The sequence below is a fragment of the Panthera leo genome, chromosome D2, assembly GCF_018350215.1.
Source record: "Panthera leo isolate Ple1 chromosome D2, P.leo_Ple1_pat1.1, whole genome shotgun sequence".
NCBI lineage: Eukaryota > Metazoa > Chordata > Mammalia > Carnivora > Felidae > Panthera > Panthera leo.
In genome coordinates, this window is record NC_056689.1 from 46320255 (window position 1) to 46343992 (window position 23738).

Sequence of the window (23738 nt, forward strand, 5' to 3'; positions counted from 1 at the left end):
AGGGGCAGTGGTACCCTCAGTATTTCTTCAGGCCGCTACTTTCTGCCTGTATTGAGACATTTTGTAGCAAGAGTTCTCTGTAAACTAAGTATTCCCCTGACTCGGACATCTCTGTTAGACCTTCTGGGCCTGTATTTTTTCCAAATTTCTAAGAAAGCACACTCAACAAGAGTGTGTGGCCGATGCATCCGTGCTCAGAAAACCTGGAACACTGGCCGTCAACTAGCCATCATGTAAGCCGGACAGGCAGCCCCACGGTGAGTCCCTGCTTCCCCCTGCCCTGCCCCCTCGGAAGTGCTTTGCCAGAACAGTCCAGGAGACTCTCTAGGTTGTGACCTCTTTCCAGGCTTCTGGGTGGCCCACCCCTGCCAGGGGCCTCCAGGGGAAGCAGGCAGGGCTGGGGCTCCGGAGTGGCAGCAGCTTAACTTCTGTCTTTATGTGAACATTGGAGCTCTGACCACTTCCAGCGATACCTGGGACTGTGATTATTCTGTGCTCCCCTTGCGTCATTGATTAATGATTCCCAGAACCACAAACACATTTCTCTGCAACCAGCTCCATGTGACGTGAGAAGCGGTATATATAATGCATACTAATCATGGGTCCGAGTTAACCACCGTGCCGTTAGGGACAGTCCTTTGTACCCTGCCACATAAGCTGCTCTTAGAGGTGAGTCTCCACTTGGCAAAATGGGCTTCTGAGACCCAGACCAGAGCCAGAAGTCAAGTGGGAGTTGTGTTTGCTGTTGCTGTTCGCTTTGATTACGTGGACAACTAAAATTAATTTCAATACAGACTCCGTGTGAAATATTAGCTCGGGCTTGCTTGCAAGGAATCAGGTCAAAGGGAGTTATTTTTGGTCTGGACAGCAGAGAGCAGCATCAGGCTCTTCCCAGATGTTTTGAGCCGAGGCCCTTTATGGGAAGCGAAGACGTGTGTTAACCTTCCTGGGTAGTACCTCCCCGTGTAGGTGAACAGCCCCGACTGGCTTTCTAAGATGTAGAGATGCACGGGTCATACCTACTTAACCCCTTCTGCGACTCTGTCCACCATATTTTGTGCACAAGGCCATTCCCCAGCTGGCCCTGCGGCCTCCCTGGACCTTGTCTCCCTCGCCCTTACATGTATGCGCACACAGAGGACACACACACACACACACACACCCCTGACTTTTTACTCTAATTGCATACAGCTACTTATGATCTCCAAACATGTCCGGCTGCTTCAAGACTGTGCCATGGAATGCTTCTCCCGTTTTTACTCTTCTTTATTCCTAACCCCAGCCTTGAGGTCACCTCCTTGGGAACTGTTTCTCTTATGTCAACCCCATCCCCTCTCTCACCCCTGTCTGGGCCAGACAGCTCCCTCTGTGTCCCTGGTGCCTGTATTTCCCCTGTCCATGCTGTGCCAGGATGGTTGATACTCTTCTCCCTCCTGTTAGACCACCAGCACCATGAAGGTGTGCTTTATCTCCCTTTGTGCCTGACGGGTGTGGGATACACACTGAACATTCAATGCAGGTCTGAGAAATGAATGCATGAACGAACGAACAAATGAGTGAGCTATAAGCAGCACGCTTATGTGAGAGGAGACCTCATCTTTCATAGCTTCGCTGGTGTCTGTGAGTCCGTTTCTCGAAGTGTGGTCTTCAGCATCATCTAGGCTTCTTATTAAACTGCGGATTCCAGGTCCCACTCTGTACCTGCCAAACCAGAACATCTGGGAGTATAGCCTGGGAATGTGAACTCCAGCAAGCTGCCCAGGTGATTCTCATGCATTGTCTTTGGATAAATGCCCGAGATACACACACACACACACACACACACACACACACACACACACACACGTCTGGGTTTTGCAACATTCAGAGCTGCCCGGGCTAGAAACGTGCTCCAGTTTCAATCAGTCACCAATGTGTAAATCCTTAGCAAATGCATGCTTTGAATAGTCGTCAATATGTTTCACATTACGCTGGTGCAATTTCCATCCTTTCCATCTGGTCTCCTGTGAGCCCGCCTTGAAAGGTGGGGAGGCTCAGCTCTTTGCAGGCTTGCCCGTGGAAGTGGCGCCTGCAGGCAGGCAGGGGGCATCCCCGCTCCTTGTCTGAAAAGATGAGCTGCTATCAAGCATTATATTTCCTCTCAGATTTGCCAAATTGATATAAAAATAGTATCTTTTTATTGTTTTAAGATACATTTTTGGGGCACCTGGGTGGCTCAGTCGGTTGAGTGTCCGACTTTGGCTCAGGTCATGATCTCACAGTCCGTGAGTTCGAGCCCCGCGTCGAGCTCTGTGCTGACAGCTCAGAGCCTGGAGCCTGCTTCTGATTTTGTGTCTCCCTTTCTTTCTGCTCTTCCCCCACTTGCAGTCTGCCTCTCTCTCTCTCTAAATTAAATAAACATGAAAAAAATTTCTTATAAGAAAAAGATACATTTTTTTTATGACTATTATGACCAAATACTCGACTGAAAAGTGATCAAGATGCCAGAGTTCACACGTAGCCAACATAAATGTAATTTACACAGTCTCTCTCTGTTTTGATGCTTAACTTTTTTGAGAAATGAGGATACTTATTCTATGTGCCAGTATAACAACATGTATTGACAGCAGGGTCTAGGCAGGCAGAAGATGGACAAAAGGGACACATGACCCATGTGTGCAGGGTTAAAGCTTTATTTGCAGTAGATTTTGCATACAAATATAAGGAAATGTACACATCTGCTCTGCTCTGGATGTCTCACAGGACAGCTCTGCGTCTGTTTTTCTACCCATCAAATTCAGGCATTGCACTAACTTGCAGACTAATGATACTGGAAAGAACTTCAAAGAGCCTCCAGCTGACCTTCCCCTTTTGCAGATGTACACACTGAGGCCCGACTCTATGAGAATGTGCTGGCAGGGGCTTCGAGGGAATGTCCCAGCAAATTATTGCCCCTGTAACTTCAGCTCTGGGAGTTTTGGATTTCCAGACAACCTGTTCCTTATCATACACAAGGCCAGGTGCGGCCACACACTTAGTTATCCACCTGCCAGGAATGATAATATATTATCCAGCTGATCTTAAAAAAAAAAAAGAAATTCTACTTCTGAAGCTGAAGTTCCTCTCTTTTTGGAGTGATCAATAGAATCACGGCATGAGGGATTTCTTAATCATGAGTAAACTTGGGGAGGCAACCCTCCCAGGGCTAATTTAAATGGAAGAGCGGGTAATAGTTCACTTGGGCTCATTTTTTAGTTTTTAAAATGCCATTCTTTTCTAGAAGAATCAATTTTTAAGCTATTAACCCAGCTCTCACCAGACGTTTTTCTTGTGGTTTGATTTATTCTGGTTGTTACTTAATCCCCCCCAAAAGAAAAGCCCAGGAGATCATAGGAATGTGCCCCAGCCCCTACCATTGGCTCCAAAGAAGTTGGGCGAGGGTGGGGCTTCGTGGGGGAGGGGACAGGTTTGGAGGTGCACAGACCAGTGCTACATCTCACTGTGTGAACTTGAGGATGAAGTCTCCTCTGTACAAAGGGTTAGAGAAGAAAGTTTAAAGAAGCTCACATAACCCTTCTGATGGGGCTGGTGGGAGTATAAATTGGTACCACCTTGCAGGAGGGCAGTCTGGCAACAGAGGAGAATTTAAGGTACCCACACCCTTGGTCTGCAGTCCAACTTCTAGAAATACATCCTTCAGATTTACCTGAGTGTTCTGAGGGACATAGGTACAAGGATAGTCACCACGGCATTGCTTGTGATGCCCAAACGTTAGAAAACAACCTGATTCCATAGGGGATTGGTCGACTAAGTTCTAGTACATCCTTGCAAGGAAATAGCCTGTACCTATTAATAAGAGGGAGACAACTGTGTAAGAAGCGATTTGCAAGGGTCTCCAAGATGGGCCATGAAGGGAAAAAACTAGATGTAGAACAGTAAGCATATGAATATGCTATTTGTATAAAATAAAAAAGGATATGTATACAGTATCTTATACATTCTTAAGTATAGAATATACTTATTTTGAGTGTATATACTGTAGGAGAGTTACAACTTTCCCCCTACCCCATTAGAGGCTCCAAACAGACCTAAGAATTAAGGTGACAGAAGACAGATTAACAGGATAATACGGATTTTACTTTTACAGGTACATGGGAGCCGTCACAGGAAAATGCAGAGCCCCAAAAGTGGTTGGGCCTAAGTGCTTAAGTTGAACAAAGTATAGTAATTGTGAAAAAGTAACTAAAAGATACAGGGAGGCTCAAGGGAGGTAAGGGTTTGTCCAGCCAGATTTGTTTGTACAGATTTCCCTAGGTCTGACCTCTCTGTCTCTGGTGCTAAGAGTGTTCGTTTCCTCCTAATATAGGGAGGGCATTTTTCACCTGGGAGTTATCCTTGCTTTCAGGAAGAAAAGCGTAGGCCAGAGTGCTGTTCCTGTACCTGCTGTCGTTTTAAGTGTCTTTGATGCAAAACAATCCTCGGGACAAAGTGGTGTATTTTGGGGTGGCACATGGGCTACCCTTCCATACAATAAAGTGGTGATGGTGATTGCCTCTGGGGAAGGCTTTCAGGGAAGCTGGAGGGCTCCACTCAATTGCCTACATCCCAAAGTAGACATTTATCCTCAATCCTTCCTATTATTATTATTGTTATTACTAGTCTTCCAGTCTGTTGAGTAGCAGTTCTTGTCGATTCTATCCCTTCTTGCTTAGCTTCCCTACTTGTCTCCTTTTTCCCACTTGCCCCTGCCACCCTATCCCAAGCCACCATTTTTCCACAGGACTACGGGAAGAGCCATGTGACTGACCACCTGCTCTTGGCTCCTTTGGATCTACTCTGCACCCAGCAGCCAGTGTCCTCTTTCACAAATGACCCCTCCCATGGCTTCCTATTGCAACGAGAAAACCCAATGGCCTTACCAAGATTCCAGGCCCCTCCCCAGACCTAAGCATGCCTACTTCTCAACTTCAATTCAGCCACTCTGACCTCTTTTCTGTTCCCCAGATCTACCCTTTCTGTCTGTAGGCTCCGGACTGGATATTCTTTTCCCCTGAAATGTTCTCTGAGTTTTCCATGGCTTCCCCACTTCCATAAATCAAGTCTCAGAGTTTGTGTAAAAGTGTCCCTACAAGCTTCTCTCTTCCTTGTTATCAGCCTATTGTTTCTCTCTCAGCACATAGCACAATTTGTGATCGTTTATTGGTTGATGTTGCATGCCTACTACCCCCTAGTAGGGGGTAGATTTTCCCCCTAGATTTTAAGCCCCATGAGGATAGGGTTCTTGTTTATCTTGTCCATGCCTCTGTCCCCAAAGCCTAGCTCAGGGCCTGGCATATAGTAGGTGCTGAGTCCAAACTTGTGAATAGATGGCCGTATGGATGAATGAACAAAGTTGCAAATGAGTCCGTGGTAAATCGTGGCTCTGCAGGCAGGTTGAGGGCCAGCTCCTCTGACAAGGTAGATGCAGGAGAGGCCTGGGAGCCAGCAGCCTGCAGAGGGCTTGGGTTTTAGGAGCCAAGATAATTAGCTAGTTCTCACTTAGGAAAAATAGCTCAGAGATGACTTTCCCTGGATCACAGTGGGTAATGCTTAACTTGGAACCAAAAACCCTTGGCGGATCTTCATCTTCTGGCCTTGGCCCTGACTTTGATCCCATTTGATGCACGAGTTGGAGAACTGGTGTTCAAGGCCTGCTTTCCAGATTTCATCACTGTGGTCCTATTATTTCTCCCAACGGTGAGCAGGGAGCTTAGCTTCAATCCCAGGCTCAGCCACTTACTATGTGACTAATCTTGGGTGAGATTTTTATCTCTGGGACCTTTTTTTTTTCCCCCAGTAGTAAAATCTCCCTTGCCTGCTTGAAAGGATTATATTGGTTAATACGTGTAAAATGTTTACAATGGCCATATGTTAGGTAGTTGAAAAAAATCAGTTCCTCTTTTGTGTAACTGGAATTAGCATAGAATTGCCCTGAGAAAATGTTGGCCTTGGCCTTGCTCTTGGTCCATTTGGGTTCCTGTCGTCTAGAATTCATTTCTTTCCTCACTTGTTCAGGAAAGTGTTTCATGTGAGGACCCACTTAGTCCTGACTTCCTGTAGGACTCTAGGTCATACCAAGACATTGTCCCAGGTCAGGCCCCCCCGGAAGCCAACTACGGGTCAGAGGTGTGTATGCGGGAAGTTCACCGGGAGGGATAATCACAGGATTGGGCAGGGGGAGAAAGGCAACTCTGAGGCTCTCAGCAAAGGCCTCTATGATTCCACAGAAGCTTGAGGTCTGGAGTGATTCTTCAGAGTTGGCTGGAATTGAGGCAAAGGGTGACTCTTCCAGCCCTACAGTGACCAGATATTGGGTACAGACAGCCACTGGGAAGGGGGCGTGACCTTTGGCCAGGCTTTCTCTTTAGCAGAGGTAATTCTGGAAAGCTGCCCACATTTCCAGCCACTGAGAGAACCTGAGTCTGAAAGGAGGGATAGAGCATGGGCCTCCTCTGCACACACCTTGGACTAGTCTTGGCCTTGCAGAGACAGCAGTATCAGTCTTAACACTTGTGGGTCTAGGCAGACCAGTTCCACTCCTGGCTCAGCCACTCACCAGCTGGCCCCCTGACAAGCTCCTTCACCTCTGTAACTGAGGGATGCTGGTACCTTAAAAACCTTCCTCATTGTTAACTGCAGAATGTTTTGCGTGATTGTGCAGGAGGTAAAGTGAGACAGATTGTCAATATGCCCGAAACAGCAATAAATACTCATATTGGTGGGGGTAGCGGTGGCCTTGGGTAAATGAGGTAACTACACAGGGCATTGGGTGTAGATGTGCCACTTAAACTCTGAAGAGCAGGGCAGCTCTCGGGCAGTGGCTCTGTCCCTCTTACAGGGCGCTACTCCGACGTCCAGTGTCTCAGTGGGTGACTGGTCATCCATAAGCATGATGGGCCTGCTTCACATGCACACGAACTGACTGTGACGCTGTTTCCCTCCAGGTGACACAGAAGTACTCCCTGGTGATCGTGCAGGGCCACCTGGTCTCCGAAGGGATCCTGCTTTTTGGCCATCAGCACTTCTACATCTGTGAGAACTTCACGCTGTCCCCTGTGGGTGATGTCTACTGTACCCGCCACTGCTTATCCAAGTGAGTTCCCTGCTTCCCCCAGCAGATTCTTCCCTGAGCCTTAACTTCCTTCCCAGCCGCCCCTACTCCTACCCCGCCCACCTTGTTCTCTTTGTGGGCTGACATTTGTGCCTGAAACGGAGCCATGAGCTAAAAAAGAAGAACTGAGACATAGGCATCCATGACTGTGGCTTCCCAAAGCTGAAGTTTGGGGTGGGTAACAATGGGACTGCTCCTCATACCTCTCGTGATATGGGGCACACCTCAAGACAAAGGGGCTTCTCTCCTTAGGTTATTTCGGTGATTGAATCCAGTCCCATCAGCTTGCTCATTCAACAGCTTGTCGATTGCTCCTTCTGTGCAAACCATCAGACGGTGGCCCTCGTGCTGAGTGAGTGCACTCAGCAGCACAAATGGGTTCTTTTGGAAAGAGTTTCGAGCACACTGACATCACAAATTTATTACGAGAGGAGTCTTCTGGGATCACACTTGATGACGTGGGGCTAGTGTGGTGAGGGAGGGCTACTGGAGGAGGGAGGCTGAGATCTGGGTTCTGAAACATGGCTGGGATTTGGGTAGAAGTCAGACAAGTCTTTTTTTTTTTTTTACACCAACGAATACCAGAGGTCTTTGGCAGGAAATTCAGAAGTCCTTCTTTATAATCAAGTGTATTTGTTCAGGTAGCTCTCCTTGGTTAATTCTCTTGTGTTCATAATGTACAGCCATTCATTCAAAGTCAGATTGACTCTGTTCACACTTTGGCTAGGAGCTCAGTTGTCAGGTAATATGCCCCACCTGATCATCACATTTGATCATCACAACAAACATGGATGAAGATTTCTTGACTTTTCTGGTTTAGCAAAGGTTCAAATGATGACAAGATAACCTCTTCACCCGGAAGCTCTTAAACTAGTATCAAGTCACCTTGAGGGCTAGTTTAAACAGACTTCTGGGAACCCACCTTCACCCCAGTTTCCACTTTGATAGATCTGCCGGAGGGCCTGAGATTTTAACAAGGTCTTGGGTGATGCTGATGCTTCTGGTGTGGGACCACGCTTTGAGAACCGCTGTTTTAGACTATCGACAGAAGCACCAGAGCCTTACCTGCCAGTAACTTAAAAATTTTAACTCCTGGTTGTCGTTATCATTTCCAGCCTATGGCAGGAAGCAAGAGTTCAAGGAGTGTGAAAGAATAGATGTCAGCCCACCCTCCTTTGATTTAGATTTGCTTTAAAATGCTTGGCATTTTTCTTTCTGCTCATTTGCATCTTTTATTCATACCAAATGTTCACCGGTTGCTGCGAGTCTTCTGTGCTTTTCCAAGGCAGGAGGAGCATAATTAATCCTTGGCACATGCATCCCATCTTATTCCTCATGTTTTATTGATACTGATCAATACGGACAATGGGTCTGCAGACTTGCCTTTCTGAGAGCTGATGAAAGCTTTCTCGTCTACCTATCTGCATGGCATGCCCCTGTAATGACTTGCATAATCCAATGCTCCACTCTCCACCTCTGGTTTAAATCGAGTTAGTGTTAGAGAAGATGTTATTGATTAGGCAAATTGTGTTTATGAGGTGCATCTAATCATGATCAAATTGGCTACATCTGCACTTTTAATAGAAGCCCAGTTGTCGGGTTGTAGGTACTCACTTGATTTGCAATGACAAAGGAGACTTCCCGTGTCTGGAAGTGTGTTTTTCTAGAATGCGAGTAGGAGTGCAGTGAGAACAAATTACTACCCTGGAGTATCATTTGGGAATTGCTTAGGTAATTTTAGTCACCAGACCTCAAAGAAGTATTTGTTAACCAGACAATGCTTTCTCTCTGAGGTCTTGTCTGCTGCCCTAAGAAACTTCTGGCACTCATGCAGATGCGGTTCTCAGAGACCAGCTATTAGATCATGTGAGATCAATGGGGATTAAGTCTTATTTTGACCATGGAGACTAAGGAAGATACATAAATAAGCAAGTTAAAAATAAAGCTAACGCAACCCTGAAATGTTTCTTTAAAAGACTGCCATCAAATTGAGTATAGTTGAGCACTAGACCTTGAAAGAAGCTCTCTGATGCACCATAAAAATATCCCAAATAAAACTCAGGAACAATGCAAATCCTCCAGCATTGATTGCGCTTGAGTACTTTGGAGCTTTCCTCAGAAGGTAAGGACCTTTCTAGATGGTTTATTTTGCTTTCAGTGAGTTTGCCCATTACCTGAATAGAATGACTGTATTTGTTCCCTAAGGCTATATAACAAAGTACCAAAAATTGGGTGGCTTAAAAAAACAAATTTATTGTCTCCCAATTCTGGAAGCTAGAAGGCCAAAATCAAGGTGTCAGCAGGGCCATGGTCTCTCTCCAGTTCTCAGAGAGGATCCTTCCTTGCCTCATAGCCTCTGGTGTTTCCCTGCAGCCCTTGCCTTTTCTTGGCTTGGAGACACATCATTCCAGTCACATGGCCACCTTATGTCTGTGTGTCATGAGATCTTCCCTCTGTGTGTGTGTGTGTGTGTCTGTCTGTCTCTGTGTCCAAATTTCCCCTTTGTTTAAGGACACCAGTCATATTGGATTAGGGCCAATCTTGACCCCATTTTAACACTACTACCTCTGTAAACACCCTATTTCTAAAAAAAAAAAAAAAGCCACATTCTGAGATACTGGGGGTTAGGATTTCAACATATAGCATATCCCTCTTGGAGGACACTACTCTACCCATAATAGTGTCAGGCAAGCTCACAAGGTATGCAACATTTGATTCATTTTGTTGGAATCCAAGCCATCCAACTGGCTCTTTGTGATAGGGTACTTATAATAAGACATTTTCTCCACATCAGTCAACAGTTCTGAGGCATCATTTCTCTGTTTAATTCAATTCAACAAATACTAGAAATCTGTATTGTGCCAGGCAACTGTGGTAGACTCCATACACACAAAGAGATAAGTCAGATGTGGGCTGAGTCTGGTAATGAGTTTATGATCTAGTGAATGATTCTGGGTATAAATTACAGGTATAAATTCTGACAATAATTGGATTAGCTCAGAAATAACTTCAAATATTTTAGTCTGAAGTCCACTTTTACTACCAAAGACCAGGTCAACCAATAGGATTACCACTTGGTTCACTGTGGTTTCCCTAGTTAAGAATATTAAAAAGGATACTGTAACCACTGTGGCAAACTTGCATTTATCATGATAGCTGTCATGCAAAACAGTAGTGAATAGCATCCTATAAACTGTGGCCACAGCTCCATCTAAAGAAGGACATGAATCAGCTCCTCCTTTCTTTTATCCATTGGCCTTAAGGGCCTGAACTCTGCCTTAATGCACAGAACAGGGAGAAAACAGTGTTGGCAAAGAGACCCAGTCATAGCTGTGTGACTAACACTAGATAAGACAGAACTTCAACCTGGACTCACATCAGTGAACTCAGTAACGTTTTTTACATTTTTGTCTTCCTGAGCATTTGGGTTTGTCTGAGCATTCCTGCCGTATCAGGTTATTCTATCTCTACAAGTAGGAGAAAAATGAATGCATTTCCTCCTAAAAGCTCCTTCCTGAAAGCATTTTCCAGAACATTCTTCCTCACGTCATCAGTGTCTCAGAGTGCTGGGTTGCAGGACCAGTCAGCACAGAGGGAGCTGCAAGGAGCGAGCTTGCAGGGAGAGCTCTGTAAAAGCTAGTGGGTCTTTCGGCCTCAAAGGAGATAGGGTACTGATGAATGAGCTTCAATTTTAGAGTCAGAGGACCTGGGTTTGAAACCAGTTCCATGTGACCTTGGAAAAGTCACTTTTCCTCTTTGGAATGCAGTTTCCTCATTTCTGATATGGGAATACTAATGGCACATGCTCTGTAAGGAGGTTATGAGGTTTAAATTAAACAACAGACAGGATGTGCTTGGCAGGCTGTAGGACCTGATGCTTGTCAATCCACTCAACAAACATGCCCAGAGCTCTGGGGAAGATGTGGAGGGTGGAGAGCCGTGGGCATAGGTCCGTGCCCCAGGGAACTCACTCATAGTCTGCTGGGAAAAGAACCAAATGTGTGGCTAAAGCACAGATGATGTTTGCTGTGGTTCCTGCAAGTAAGGGGCTACGGGAGCACGGAGGCAACGCCACTGCCATTCTCACCAGTGCCTTGACCGGAGATGCTGGTTGACCTAAGCTGGGAGTAGGAACCAGAATTACCACCACGGCCCCATGGGGAGTCAGCGAAGTTCAGCGGAAACTCAGCTTCCCCCTGATGGCAGGGACAAAGAGCCTTAGCCGGAAGATTTGAATTAAAGCACCTAGGCAGAAGTATCCAGAACCAAAGCCATCTTTGTATTTGATCAGTTCTACAGCATTGTGGCTCAAGGCAGAGATCTGAGAGGCTTCTGCTTAGAAGGGGCAGGAGGAGCTGCAAAGGGCTGAGTCTCCATCCTAGAGGGCTGGCTGTTCAGGAGGCTAAGCCAGGCTCAGGCTGTGACCCCCAGGAGCAGCCTCCGCTTCCACCTTCAGGAACCATTCTGCATTGTGCTCAAGGGCACGCCCTCAGCACTGCAGATGCCCAGCCACTCCCACTGACCCGTGACTGGAGAAGCCCTGCTGAACGGTGTGACAAACCGATCTGTCTGCTTCCCCTGGGAAGGGTGGCTCGGAGGCCTGGTGTCCTGCTCCGTAGGCTGGGTGGAGAGGGCCACACTCAGAGCCGGGGTGGCGAGGAGGGGAGATAGCAGCCATCGCCGCCACCTTGTGCTGCTGCGGGGGCTCTTTGAGTTCTCGGCTCTTCATATCTGTAGTTGATACACGGGCTTCTTGGGGACTGGGGTGCCTGGGAGGCCCCTTGTTGCTCAAGTCCCCAAAAGGCATTTGATCAGAGCTTTTCCAGTCACATTCACAGTTTAACTTTGCTACATAACTCAGAAGTTCAGAAATGTAACTCTATACCTGAAATCAGTTTTATGTCTCAAGTCCCCATTCATATTGGTGGTGAAAAGCTTTATCTGGTTACCGAAAGGTGTTTCCTTTACTTGCATTGCACAAGTTGTCCCCTATGGGATAAATCTTAGTCAAATTCACAGTTCTCCCTTTCTCCCCTCTCCCTCTCTTCCCACCGGAGAGTCGTTCTGACCTCTGAGGGGGCTCCTGGCTCTGGGTCGGGGCTCTGGGGGCCACCGCTGATGCTGTGGCCAGTATCCTCCAGCCCACCAGTGCTCTCAGCCCGCTGCACACCTCTTTGGGGCTCAGTGGTTCTCTGCACCTTTCTCCCCTGGTACTCTAGATGCCATCCCACATGGCTGGGCCACCCCAGACCCCATGTTGCTGAAGCCAGGCTTTTTTATGGAGGCTCATCATCTTTCTGCCCCTGCCTTCTGGCTTGAAATTTCTCCATGTGTAATGGGGCGTCTCTTTCACTCTTCTCCACCCCCTAGACCCTACACCTAGAGAGCCTTCTTACACTCACCCCTTGCATCCTGTGCCACTGTCTGCCCTGGAGGCTGTCGCCTCACCCGGTGACACAGATGCCCCACCCTGCTCCAGGGCAGGGCCGACCCAGGCAGGAACTCAGAAAGGGTTTAGCAGGTCAGCGGTGCCAGCACCCTAGCTGGTCATGATTGCAGCACTCCTCCTGCAGTGTCTCCAGAAGCATGGGGTCCGGGGTGTCGCGGGGCAGGAAGGGGAACAAGCCCTCCAGACACCCTCTCACTGCATGTCGTGTTTCCTTTTCAGCATCAGCGATCCATTCATTTTCAACATGTGCAGCAAAGACAGGTCCTCCGACCACTACTCGTGCCAGAGACATAGCTATGGGGACCTCAGGGAGCTCCGGCAGGCACGCTTCCTCCTGCAGGTATGCCCCGGGGAGGGGGCAAGAGGGAGAACCATCTTTTCATGGAAAAAGCATCTAGGTGCTATGGAGGCCCCACCTGAAAGTGCGGGACACCTCCGTGACCCCCTTCACACCTGTGCATAGCCCAGTGCCTTTGGGACCCATCTGTGAGTCCGCTGGCTGATGTTGGGCCTGGCTTCCAGGTTGGCAGTGCTGAAGTCTGCTTCATTCTCTCCCCATTTCCTCCTATTTGGCTGCTGGGACCTTCTCTCTCTTACTGTGTCATTTAGGATCCAGTCTCTTTGCTTTCCTTTTCCCTTGACATGTCCCAGAGCAACCTTGGAGATGCTGGAATACAGGACAGGACAGCTCCGTTGCCCTGTGGCAGAGCTGAAGACTAAGAGTCAAGGGTCAGCCTGCCTTATCTGAGCCTGTGGACCCCTCCGCTGACCTCTGTCCCTCCCCTCTGCCCTCCGCACAGGCTCAACCATCTTCAAGCTCCTGGGCACTTCCTGGGTCAAGTGGTTTGGAGATCTCTTGATTGTCTCCTCCAACCAGGGTCCCAGAGCTTCACCCAGTGCCTTCAAGGACTCACAAGGGGCTAACAGAGCCAGTACCCTTCAGAGTCAGGGCTTTGCTGAGACTTTTCACTTCAGGTGCGAAGGGAGGAGCCCCTGCTGGCCGCAGACACATCTGGGCCTCTCCAGCCCAGCCTTACAGCATCGAAGCTGCATCCGAAGGCCTCCCAGGCGTCTGGCAGAGGAACAGGAAGAGAGGAGGGACCACCCTTGTGGGAGGGGAGGGGCCCAAACCTTCTTCCACCCTTTCTGGAGAGTCTCTGTTCTGCTAAGGCCAATGGGGGATGGGGTTGGCTCTAATCAACCTAGTAATGAGTGTTTTATCTGTAAATGTCTTTGGGTCTGTAATTCATCCTGTGATCCTCCTGCCTGGGGGCCTTCTCACTATTTTCTGACACTGAAGCTCAGGGGGGCCTTTCTAGGGGGCTCATTCTCGAAAGGATCAGCAAGCTGCTGGAATCCAACCAGCCCTCTTCCTCCCTCTCCACTGATTTTGCCCACAAAGTGTTGGTTCTCATCTTGCCTGACCTTAGTGCGCTTCCTTGCAAGGACAGTAAACTAGAAGGTGAAAACTGGAAGAAGCCTCGCCCTGAGGGTTCTAGACAGTGTGGCTGGCATGGGCCTAGTCCAGACCACGGCCCTGACACTGTAGCATGTTTGAGTACAGGCAACCACGTCTTGTCTCTTCCACCATTGCATATATAGCACTCAGCACACTTTTTGGCACATCTAAATACTCAAAATTATTATTTTATGATTAGGTCTACCTTATAGATTATATATAGTAGCACATAGGTATCAGCAAGTGAGTTTCTTTCCCCTCAGTAAACAGTGATTGTTTCCAGATGTTCGGTTAGCCTGACAGTGGTGAAAAGGAGAAGCGGGAGAGCTTGTGAGCAGGGCCAAGTAGTGTGGGAGTTAGGGGCGGGGAAAGCTTGTGAGCATGGCCCTCATCTCTCTTGGGTTCCCCTAGGAGAAAGTCAAATCTTGGGTGCTCAAGGTTGCCGGGGGAAGCCATTACATCTGCACTGATCATCTGCTTTACACAGTGTTTATATTTCTATCGTAGAAAAATATGCAGGGCTCCCATATGCACCCCGACCCTGTCCAGAGGGGGTTGCGCTATCATCACAAATACTTTCCCTCTGCTCCGGAGCCCAGAACTGGACTTTGGAAGCACTACCAGTCAGGTAGAAATGGGACCTGACTCGGTTGTCAGATGCAGCGCCTTCCTCCATGCCCAGCACCACCACCCCCCACCCCCACCCCAGCCCTCGGAATTCTCTCCCTGACCTGGTCTCATCCCTGAGCCTCATCCTACATGTAGACTCTCTCTATGGCTGTTCCAAGTCCGTTATTTATACAGCTTGGATGAGAAGGAAGGGAGACAGGGAGGGAGGAGGGAAAGGAAATTATGTAGAGTTCAATTAGGCATTAACAAAATACCTTTGCCATGTCAGCATGGCCACATCAAAATGGCTCTGCAAAACGAGTTTGGCAAAGCACCCTGTGCCTACAGGTCTATAGGTCGACATACAGTGTTGCCCAGATTGTGAGATACACCCAGCCACCCCCCCATCTACCCATCCCCTAATATTTCTGATGAGGTGAGTCTCTGGTTCAGGAAACTAAACTTGTGACCCAGAAGTGGAGGAGTCTGAAGGTATCACCAGGCCCTTTCCTCCCTCTGTCTATTCCTTATCTGGCTTATCCTGGGAGTGGGGCTCTTGCTTCCTGCTTCAGTCAAAGAAAGTCTGAGGCCCTCCTGCCCTCCTACCGATTTTGTGGGGACTCCCTTCATCAGTGTCACTAAAGTCTTTGTACCCCCTTAGAAGGTTGCAAGAACCAACCAGAAAGGGTTGTCTGACACAGAGAACCAAATGACCCATTGCTAGTGGCTCTGTGGCCTGGGTTTCTCCATTTCAGGCAACTTCAGTAGCAATGAAAGGGGTTTCTCCTCTTTATAGGACATTGCCCTGGAGCTCTTTTTCCAAAATGGATATTCCAAGTTTCTTGTCTTTCACAACAACGATCGGAGTAAGGTCTTCAAAAGGTAAGGGTTTGAAAATCCTCCTCGGAGAAAACTGATCATGAATTGAGAACAGGACAAAGACAGCTCAGCTCTGTTCTCAGGAGAACTGTTCTCAACCCACAGCAAGCAAGATTTAGATCAGACATGGGAAGAACCTATTGACATACGGAGCTATTGAATCATGGAATGAAGTATAGAAAAAGATGCAGAAATGCCTTCCTTAAATCCGAGAAACAGGCTCCATTTCATGGACTGAAGTGGTTTAGGACAGTAATGACTAAAGGGGGAAAAACTTGTGCAGACACAACACATTTAAGAAGCTGGCTGTTTAATGGGCCTTCCAGAATTTTCTGGCTTGGCTTTTTAATTTTCCAAATAATTTTTTTTGGCTTAATCTTTTCTTTTTGATCCCAGTTGCCAATTTTAGTTGTTCCAATTTCATATTTCACTGGAAAGAATTCCAAACAACTGATTTCCCACTTCTTCATGGAACATCTTTTTTCTTTCTTTAAAGAGAGAAGCCTGCTGTTTTAGTTTAACTTCTTTCTTCAAATAGATTAATGAATCAGTCCAAGAAATCTATGCTAGTGTTTAAATTTTTTTAGTTCTAATGGTTCTTTTTTTTTCATTATTATTGAAGTTACAGATAAATAGATCTGTGGAGAATCTAGAAGGGCTAGAAAGGAAAGCAGGTTCCTAGCCATAGACAGACAACACAGAGAGTGTATTAACAGAAGTTGGGGGAGGGTATGTTCCGCTCCACTTTGGGTTGGGAGTTCTGAGGTGATATTTGACACCCCCAGTCTGGGAAGCCCCATTTTGTGCTCAGAAGTTCTAGCCTTGTCTTCCTGTTGGCCCTGGCCAGTCACTGGCACTCCAACCAGCTGCTGGGTCCAAAGGGCAGGGCCAGAATGGAGAAAACAACTCCTGCAGAGAGGCTGTTTGCGCCAGCTCTGGGCACATCTCCATTGACTGTGAGCCTTCCTCTGAGGCGCCTCCAAGGGGCGCTGTTATATTGCCTCCCAAAATTTTCTTCAAGTTCCATTTTAGACACAACTGAGGAGGTAGATAGTGCCAGGCTGTACCTCACATCCATTTCTCCCTGTGATTTCTGTATGTTAAGCATAGTTTGTCACGGTTAATCTAGAAGTTTTATATATCCCTCGCTCAGGCAGTGAATGTTGGCCATCCCCTCCATGACTTTGCCTCAAGGAGCCTTAAATTAGATGGCATTTTCAGTGGTTGCTGGAATTGGCAATGGGAGGATTGTCAAGTGCCTGGCCCAGAGGAGGTATCCAAAACACATACATGGCTTTTATTGTAACTATTGTTTTATTACCATTTTTATTAAGGCCAGAGTGTATAATGCCAGGGGATGCTGCCTCAGAGGTGCACCTGGGTCTGGTGTTCATTCCCTGGGGACAGGATGGGGTATGGGAGGGGCAAGTCTGCACCCTGCCTCTTGACTGGCACCAAAACTGTCTCTCTGGTGGTGGAAGAGTCTTGACTCTGCTGCTGGAATGATCTTTTCCTTTTTTGTTTAGCTTCTGCTCTTTCCAGCCCAGCTTGAAAGGGAAAGGCATCACGGAGGAGCCTCTCAATCTAAGGTAATGGCACAGGCAGGAGCCCAGCCGTGCTCTCTGGGCATGGTGCTGGCCTTGCTTGGATTGTCTTCATTTGTCTGATCCTACCGTAAAGAAGCATCCAAAGATGCATCAATCCGCATTCTCCTCCATTTTTCTCCCTCCTATCCCCACCCTCTCCTCCTACTCCTGGAGTTCCTTCTGCCAATGAAACCTCTACAAACAGACTTGGAATTTCATGTGCTCTGTGGCGTTTTCAAACCAAAATGCAAGAAGCGGCCCTCTGCCCACGGTGGGTGGGGCAGGTCACCTGGTGTGGTGTCAGCCCAGGCTCAGCCTTGGTGTCAGGGCCCCAGGTGGGGGTCGTGAGCAATCTCAGGTTTGTCCCTCCTATATGAGACTCTCTGAAGGCTCAGAAGCTAAATTAGCAGACGGTGGAATGTGAGGCAGATAATAATTCATGAATCTGTGATATGGAGCATCCTCACCGGGGAACGGAAGGCTGACAGCCTCCTCCCAAGGCCTCCGTTTACAAATACCCGCTTCTCTGGAAGGCTAACTCGGGGTTGGTGAGTGCTTTTATTTCAATTAGGAGTGAAACTGGAAGAAGAAGGTGGTTCCTGATTTTTTCCAGGAGTATGACGAATAGGGTAGAGAGGGGTGTCCCCAGGAGTGGCATTCAAAATATAGTGAAAAAAAAACACCAAAAAACCAAAATACTTATAATGACCATGGAATGGGTACCACCAAATCATGCACAATGATTTATCAATAGCTTGTTACATGTGGTGGTTGTTGTCTGACAGAGCAAAGTACTCAAAACCTCCCCTGTCCTTATTGAGTTTACATTTTCTTTTTTTTTTTTTATTTAAAAAAAATTTGTTTAATGTTGATTTATTTTTGAGAGAGACAAAGAATGCGAGTGGGTTAGGGGGCAGGGAGAGAGGGAGACACAGAATCCGAAGCAGGCTCCAGGCTCCGAGCTGTCAGCGCAGAGCCCGACACGGGGCTTGAACTCACGAGCTGTGAGATCATGACCCGGGCCGAAGTCAGACGCCCAACCGACTGAGCCACCCAGGCGCCCCTTGAATTTACATTTTCTTGAGGAGGACCAAAGAAAACAATGTAAATGAGTGAAATATAAAACCTATTAAATAATGAGTATAAATATTAAAAAAAAAAGTCGGTAGAGGGAAGGGTTGAAATCTTAGACAGGGTGGTTAAGGGAAGCCGTCACCGAGAAAGCAATATTTGAATTCAGATGTGAACAAAGTGGGGAAGGGAGTTCTGCAGGTAAACGGGGAAGGAGCATTTCAGGTGGAGGGAAGAGCAAAGCAAAGGCCCCGAGGGGGAGCACAGTGGGCTCAGCTGGGGCCAGAGTGCTTGGGGTGCAGGGAAGAGAAGGGAGAGGGGTAGCAGGAGCTGCTTCATGCAAGCCTCAGGAGCTCCTGCTAATGGCACTGGCCTTTGCTCTGAATAAGTGGGCAGTATCAGAGGAATGATGTGACCCAACTTAAATTTTAAAAGAATCACTCTGGCTTCTGTGTCAAGATGAAGCGTAGCCGGTCAAAGGCAGAAGCTTGGGAGTCCGGTTAGGAGGCTTGTGCAGTCATGCGGCTGAGAGATGGTGACGGCTTGGAGGGAGGTGGGGTGGCAGGAAGACGGTTTGCAGGGCTCTGTTTATGGACATGTTTCGAAGGTACATCTGCTGGGATTTGTTGACAAAGCAAGTGTGGGGTGTGTGTGTGTGTGAGAGACAGAGGGGACTTAGAGACCAAGGCTTTAGGCTCGAGCAAGGGGGAGATGAAATGGGAGCACCGCAGGAAGAAGTACTATGGGGTGCGTTGCTTATCAGGAGCTGAGTTGTGGACATGTTAATTCTGAGATGCCTGTCAGACACCAAGTGGAGGTGTCCTGTAGGCCAGCGGGTGTATAAGTTTAGACTTGAAGGGAAAGGTCCAGGTGAGATGTAAATTTGGAATAGTATCTAAAGCCGTGAGCCTGGCTAAGATCACCAAGAGAATGAATGCACATGGGAAAGAGGTCTAAGGATTGTGCCTTGGGGTCTGCCAACCTTTAGAAGTGAAGGACACGGAGAGGAGCCAGCAAAAGAAATTCAAGCTGTGGCCAGGAAGGCAGGAGGAGCTGCAGGTGTGGAAGGTGTCCTTTAAGCCACGTAGAGTGTTCAAGGAGGGAGCGGCCAGCTGTGTTGGTGTCCAAATGTTATTGGCAGGCCAAGCAAGAGAAGAGCTAAGGAATGACCATCGAATTTTGCAACACGGGGGGGCACCGATCACCTTCGAAAGACCAGTCGGAGTAGCTGCCAGCGGAAGCCTCCCTTTAGTTGGTAGATTTAGCGGGGAGGTCCAGGGCGTGCCAAGGGATGGTCCAGCAGGCCGGGGCAGTACTGGGCAGGTGGAGAGGGGGGTAACTGTTTACAAACTGGAATGGACATATCTCAATAGTTCAACAATGGTACAGTCCTAACTGTGCATATTAGCTGAATATCAGCCCTGGCGACCTCATATTATTTCTGTTTCATACAAACGTTAATGTCCACACTTGGATTCTCTGCAACATTTCAGGGCAGGTATGTAAAGCCACTTCAGACTAACTGAAGCAGAAAAACAGATCCATCACCTCATCTCCCTGGAGACCAACAAAGGTCTGGCTCCAGGCACGGCTGGATATCTGGACTCAATAAACCCCACCCACTGTAACCGTGTATTTCATAGGGAGGATTTCCCTTGAGTTGACTCGGTTCTTGGCAGGCTGTCCAAGCATAATGGCATCAATGTCCCCAGTAGCTCCAGGCTGACAGTCAGTAAGTTAAGAATTCTACCATATGGGGAGTGCTCTGTCCCAGTAATTCTAGCAAAAATCTCAAAAATAAGTTTCATTTGCCAAAGTTAGGTTAGTGCCCATCCCAGAACTAATCAAGTGCTTTCACGGGCCAGATCAGTGTCACGTGCCCACCCATCTTCTGGGAGTGGGATCAGTCCCACCCAGCAACGTAGACCAGACTGACAGGGTGGTGGTTCCCCAAGAGAATCAAGGTTCTGTGATGACAAGAAGGATGAATCCTGAGGGGTGAGCAAAGAAGATGGCCGTCGACTGCTCATGTGGAGAGCTCCCCAGGGACTAGAGCACTTCACTGAACCCATTTGTCTCTGCAGATCACCCTCCTATAAATTATGCCTGTGATATCACTCTGTGGGCATGCAGCTGTCCCCACAGCCGTGAGCCTCACTCTGTCCATTTCAATACCGTTGCTCTCAGAGTCTTAGAGATGCCTTGCCCCAACAATGCATACCTATGTCCACACAAGTAAGCTTCTGAATTTCTGCCTCGGGACTGGGGAGGGCAGACATAGGAAGAGCAGAGGGAAGAATACATACGAGGAGCTCCACTATGGAGCTATGGCCACATACATACGTACGAGGACCTATGACCACTAAGTTGGGGGTCTGTACAAAAGTGACTGCCAAGTAGGAGAATTATTGGCCCAGAGGTGAGTCAAAGGTGTGGAAATTACTTATCACTCATTCATAGGGATGACCCTAGACACCAACCTGTGTACCACCTTGCACACGTGGGACAACCAGGCACTGTGCTAATTTTATTTCCATTTTATTTATTTTCTTCATGATGGCTATCTGAGCCATTGGATCAGGATCTTCCGGGGCCATTTCACACCTGCCTGGCACAGCCCTAGGACAGCTCCAAGCATGGAGACCCTTGGGAAGTATAAAACAGGAAAGGTCTGGAGTCAGTTGGGAACAATGCATAGCGTGCCAGAGAAATGCTTACATAAGCTCGTGGAAGGCATTCGACAAAATGAGGAAGCCCCAGTGGGAGCACTGGTCCTAGGCTCTAGGCCCACCCAAGCAGCCAGGGACCTGGTGGGACTGTGCTGCAGTAGCCAGCAGTGGGCTTTGAGATTGAACCAGTTTGGGCTTGTAGTAGGTGCTCAATATATACTGTAATTCCTGTGCTTAGTTTTAGCACCACATGTTTATGGAACATTTGATTAAAAACAGGTGGCTGTCTGTGCTCTCAGATCTTGTGCATCTCTCTTTTCCAGTCCACCTCCCACCAGCCCCACTGTACCATCAGGAGTTTCAGAGAGGGAAGGCAACAGTGGTGCCCAGGCTTAGGAGGGCTTGGCTGGCCATTGTCCCTACGCATAGAGAAAACCTGATGATTTTCCATTTGGATTACATACCATGAGTCTTGAAGTATCCCCATTTGCTTTTTGGACATTCTGATGAACATGAGCTTCTCATCTCTGATAGAAGTGTGCGGTCCATTCCGAGAGTTTTCAACTAGCCCAAGAGGCTTGGCCTGTGCTGTGGGTTTTGTATCTTCAACTCCCAGCTCTCAAAAGCTGATTTGGCCCCTCTCCAGGCCATTCTACATACATAGGAAACCTTAGAGCTTTTGGGTGCCAGAGTTCTGCCTGAATTCCAATGACAATGGCTGCCTCCATAACTGAATTCTAAGGAGGTTCTGTAGGCCTGGATCCTAAATGGGAAATACTTGTAAAAGCTGGATGAGCCTGGGATCTGTAATCCATCTCTGTGTCCCCATGGTACAAGACCAGAGCATTCTAACGGCAGCAAGGTGGCATAATCAGATATAGATATTCATGGAGTGTAAGACTCTGGAAGCCTCCAGGAATTTCTTATATAAAGTCAGCTAGACACTTGGCCAGCCAAGTTTCTGACAGCCAGAAAGCTCCACAACGTAAGACGCAGGCAGGCTCTGCTGAGATGTGAGGAGGACCAGTTGGAAAAACCGAAACAGTAGCTGAAGTGACAGGGAAAGGGCAGCTGGTTGAGAATGTATGTGAGTAAACACACATCCTCACACTCGTTCTCTGTAACCTCCACAAAGGGCTGCAAACAGCTTCAAAATTAAATGCAGCACCAGTACACCATTCATTTAGAAATGACCCCAAAGGTGCACCTGGGTGGCTCAGTGGGTTGAGTGTCTGACTCTTGATACTGGCTCAGGTCATGATCCCAGGGTCGTGGGATCAAGCCCCATGTCGGGCTCTGCACTGAGCGTGGAGCTTGCCGGAGATTCTCCCCCACAACCTCTCTCTCTGCCCTTCCCCGCCCCCCACTCTCTCTCTCTCTCGAAAAAGACCCCAAAATTCCTTTAAAGGAGACAAAAGTAGATGTGAGTAGGTTAACGAACAACTAGATCAGGTAAATAGAGTGATCTAGTTACCTAATTATCCTGACACTAGGGAAAAAAATGCAATTGTCCTGGGTTACATTATTTTCCAGGGTCAGAAAACAAGAAACAGGGGACTTCGTGAACTCTTTTTTTTTTTTTTTCTAGCAAATACTTTCTCTTGGCATTGAATGTTAAATTTGTCCTTATCTAAAGGGTAGTGGGTACCAAAGAAGGCAATTCCCTTTTCACATGATATGAAAAAAGAGCCCTGCAGAATAGAATCTTCTATACTGATACTCTGAAAAAGTAGGGCCCTAACATTTGGACTTATTTCTGTACATTTCTTTGGGATGCCCACGTGATCTGGATCTGTTATGTTTCTTCCCAGTGGTCTCAGTTCCTGTTGAGCCGAGAATTTAGAAAAGTCTCACCGAGATGAGAAAAGGCTTGGATGGTTATCTGGTTCTTCCCTTGGGTCTCTGCTGTACACAGCACACGCTTTTAAATGGGCTAGAGGCATCCTTCCATAGCCACGGTCTCTGACGTATCGGAAATGCTCCCTTGCCGTGTCATCAGGGCAAGGTGTCCCTGGGCTGGAGGGGGCTGTTATGTGTGTGGCAGGCTTATCTTTAGGACCTGATTGTGTCTGCGTATTTGTAATTTCTGAAGTGTTCTCTCGATTGCCTAGCTTACTTAAATATAATGTTTACGAGAAAATGCACTTTTTGGCACAAAGTCCTGCAGTGGAGGGTTGTTGGAGTTTCCTTTATAGATTCCCTTTGAAAAATAATGCAAGACAAAAGTTCAGAAAAACACCCATGAGAACTTATCAATTCCCACGAGATGATGAACTTTCTTGATAGTCAGTCGTACCCTCCAAGGCCCCACTGCTAGCAGTGTGGAGGCTAAAACTCAAGTACCTGTCCCCCCCATGACCGTTCCTTCCGTCCTACTCTCCAGAGATCAACGCTGTTGACCAGCTGGGAGGCTAGGGGTCTGTCATGTGCATAGACTGCTTTGATAAAGATAGCTTCGGCCCCATGGCTGAGTGCAGGAACATGCCCCTTGTTCTTGGGAAAACAGCCCCGGGAGGGCAATTGCCGAGACTACACCACTCAGACCCCGGGGGTCTAGAGCAGAGTTGCTGGAACCGGAGGTGAACTAAACAACCTGGTGGAATAACCAATGCCCCCGCATTGAGGAACTTTTCACATGGTTGGCTCAATAGGCCACGAGCAGCTGAGCCTGGTGGCCTCCAGTGAGCGCTGCCTGGGTCACGCGCAGACCTTGGTTTCGGGCCCCGTTCACGTCAGTCTTCTGTCTCTTGCTCACATCTCCTCTTTGCCATACCCTTGGCCATGACCTCAGACCCACTTCTAGGTAGAAGCGTAAATCAAGCCTCTCTGTCTACCCCGAGCTTGGCCCCTTTGTCCTTCCAGCTCCACTTAGTCACGTTGCTTGCAT

At 47.9% G+C, this 23738-nt stretch overlaps 1 protein-coding gene across 7 annotated transcripts in view; it reads left to right on the forward strand.

The window, feature by feature from the left end:
• Positions 1–23738, forward strand: part of WDFY4 (WDFY family member 4) — a 309530-nt gene that overhangs the window by 210533 nt on the left and 75259 nt on the right. For all 7 annotated transcript variants that reach the window (XM_042907733.1, XM_042907735.1, XM_042907734.1 and 4 more), the window contains 4 exons: positions 6963–7111; positions 12798–12918; positions 15443–15528; positions 17052–17114. In XM_042907733.1, coding sequence (XP_042763667.1) covers positions 6963–7111; positions 12798–12918; positions 15443–15528; positions 17052–17114 — 419 coding nt within the window. The remainder of the gene's footprint in view (positions 1–6962; positions 7112–12797; positions 12919–15442; positions 15529–17051; positions 17115–23738) is intronic.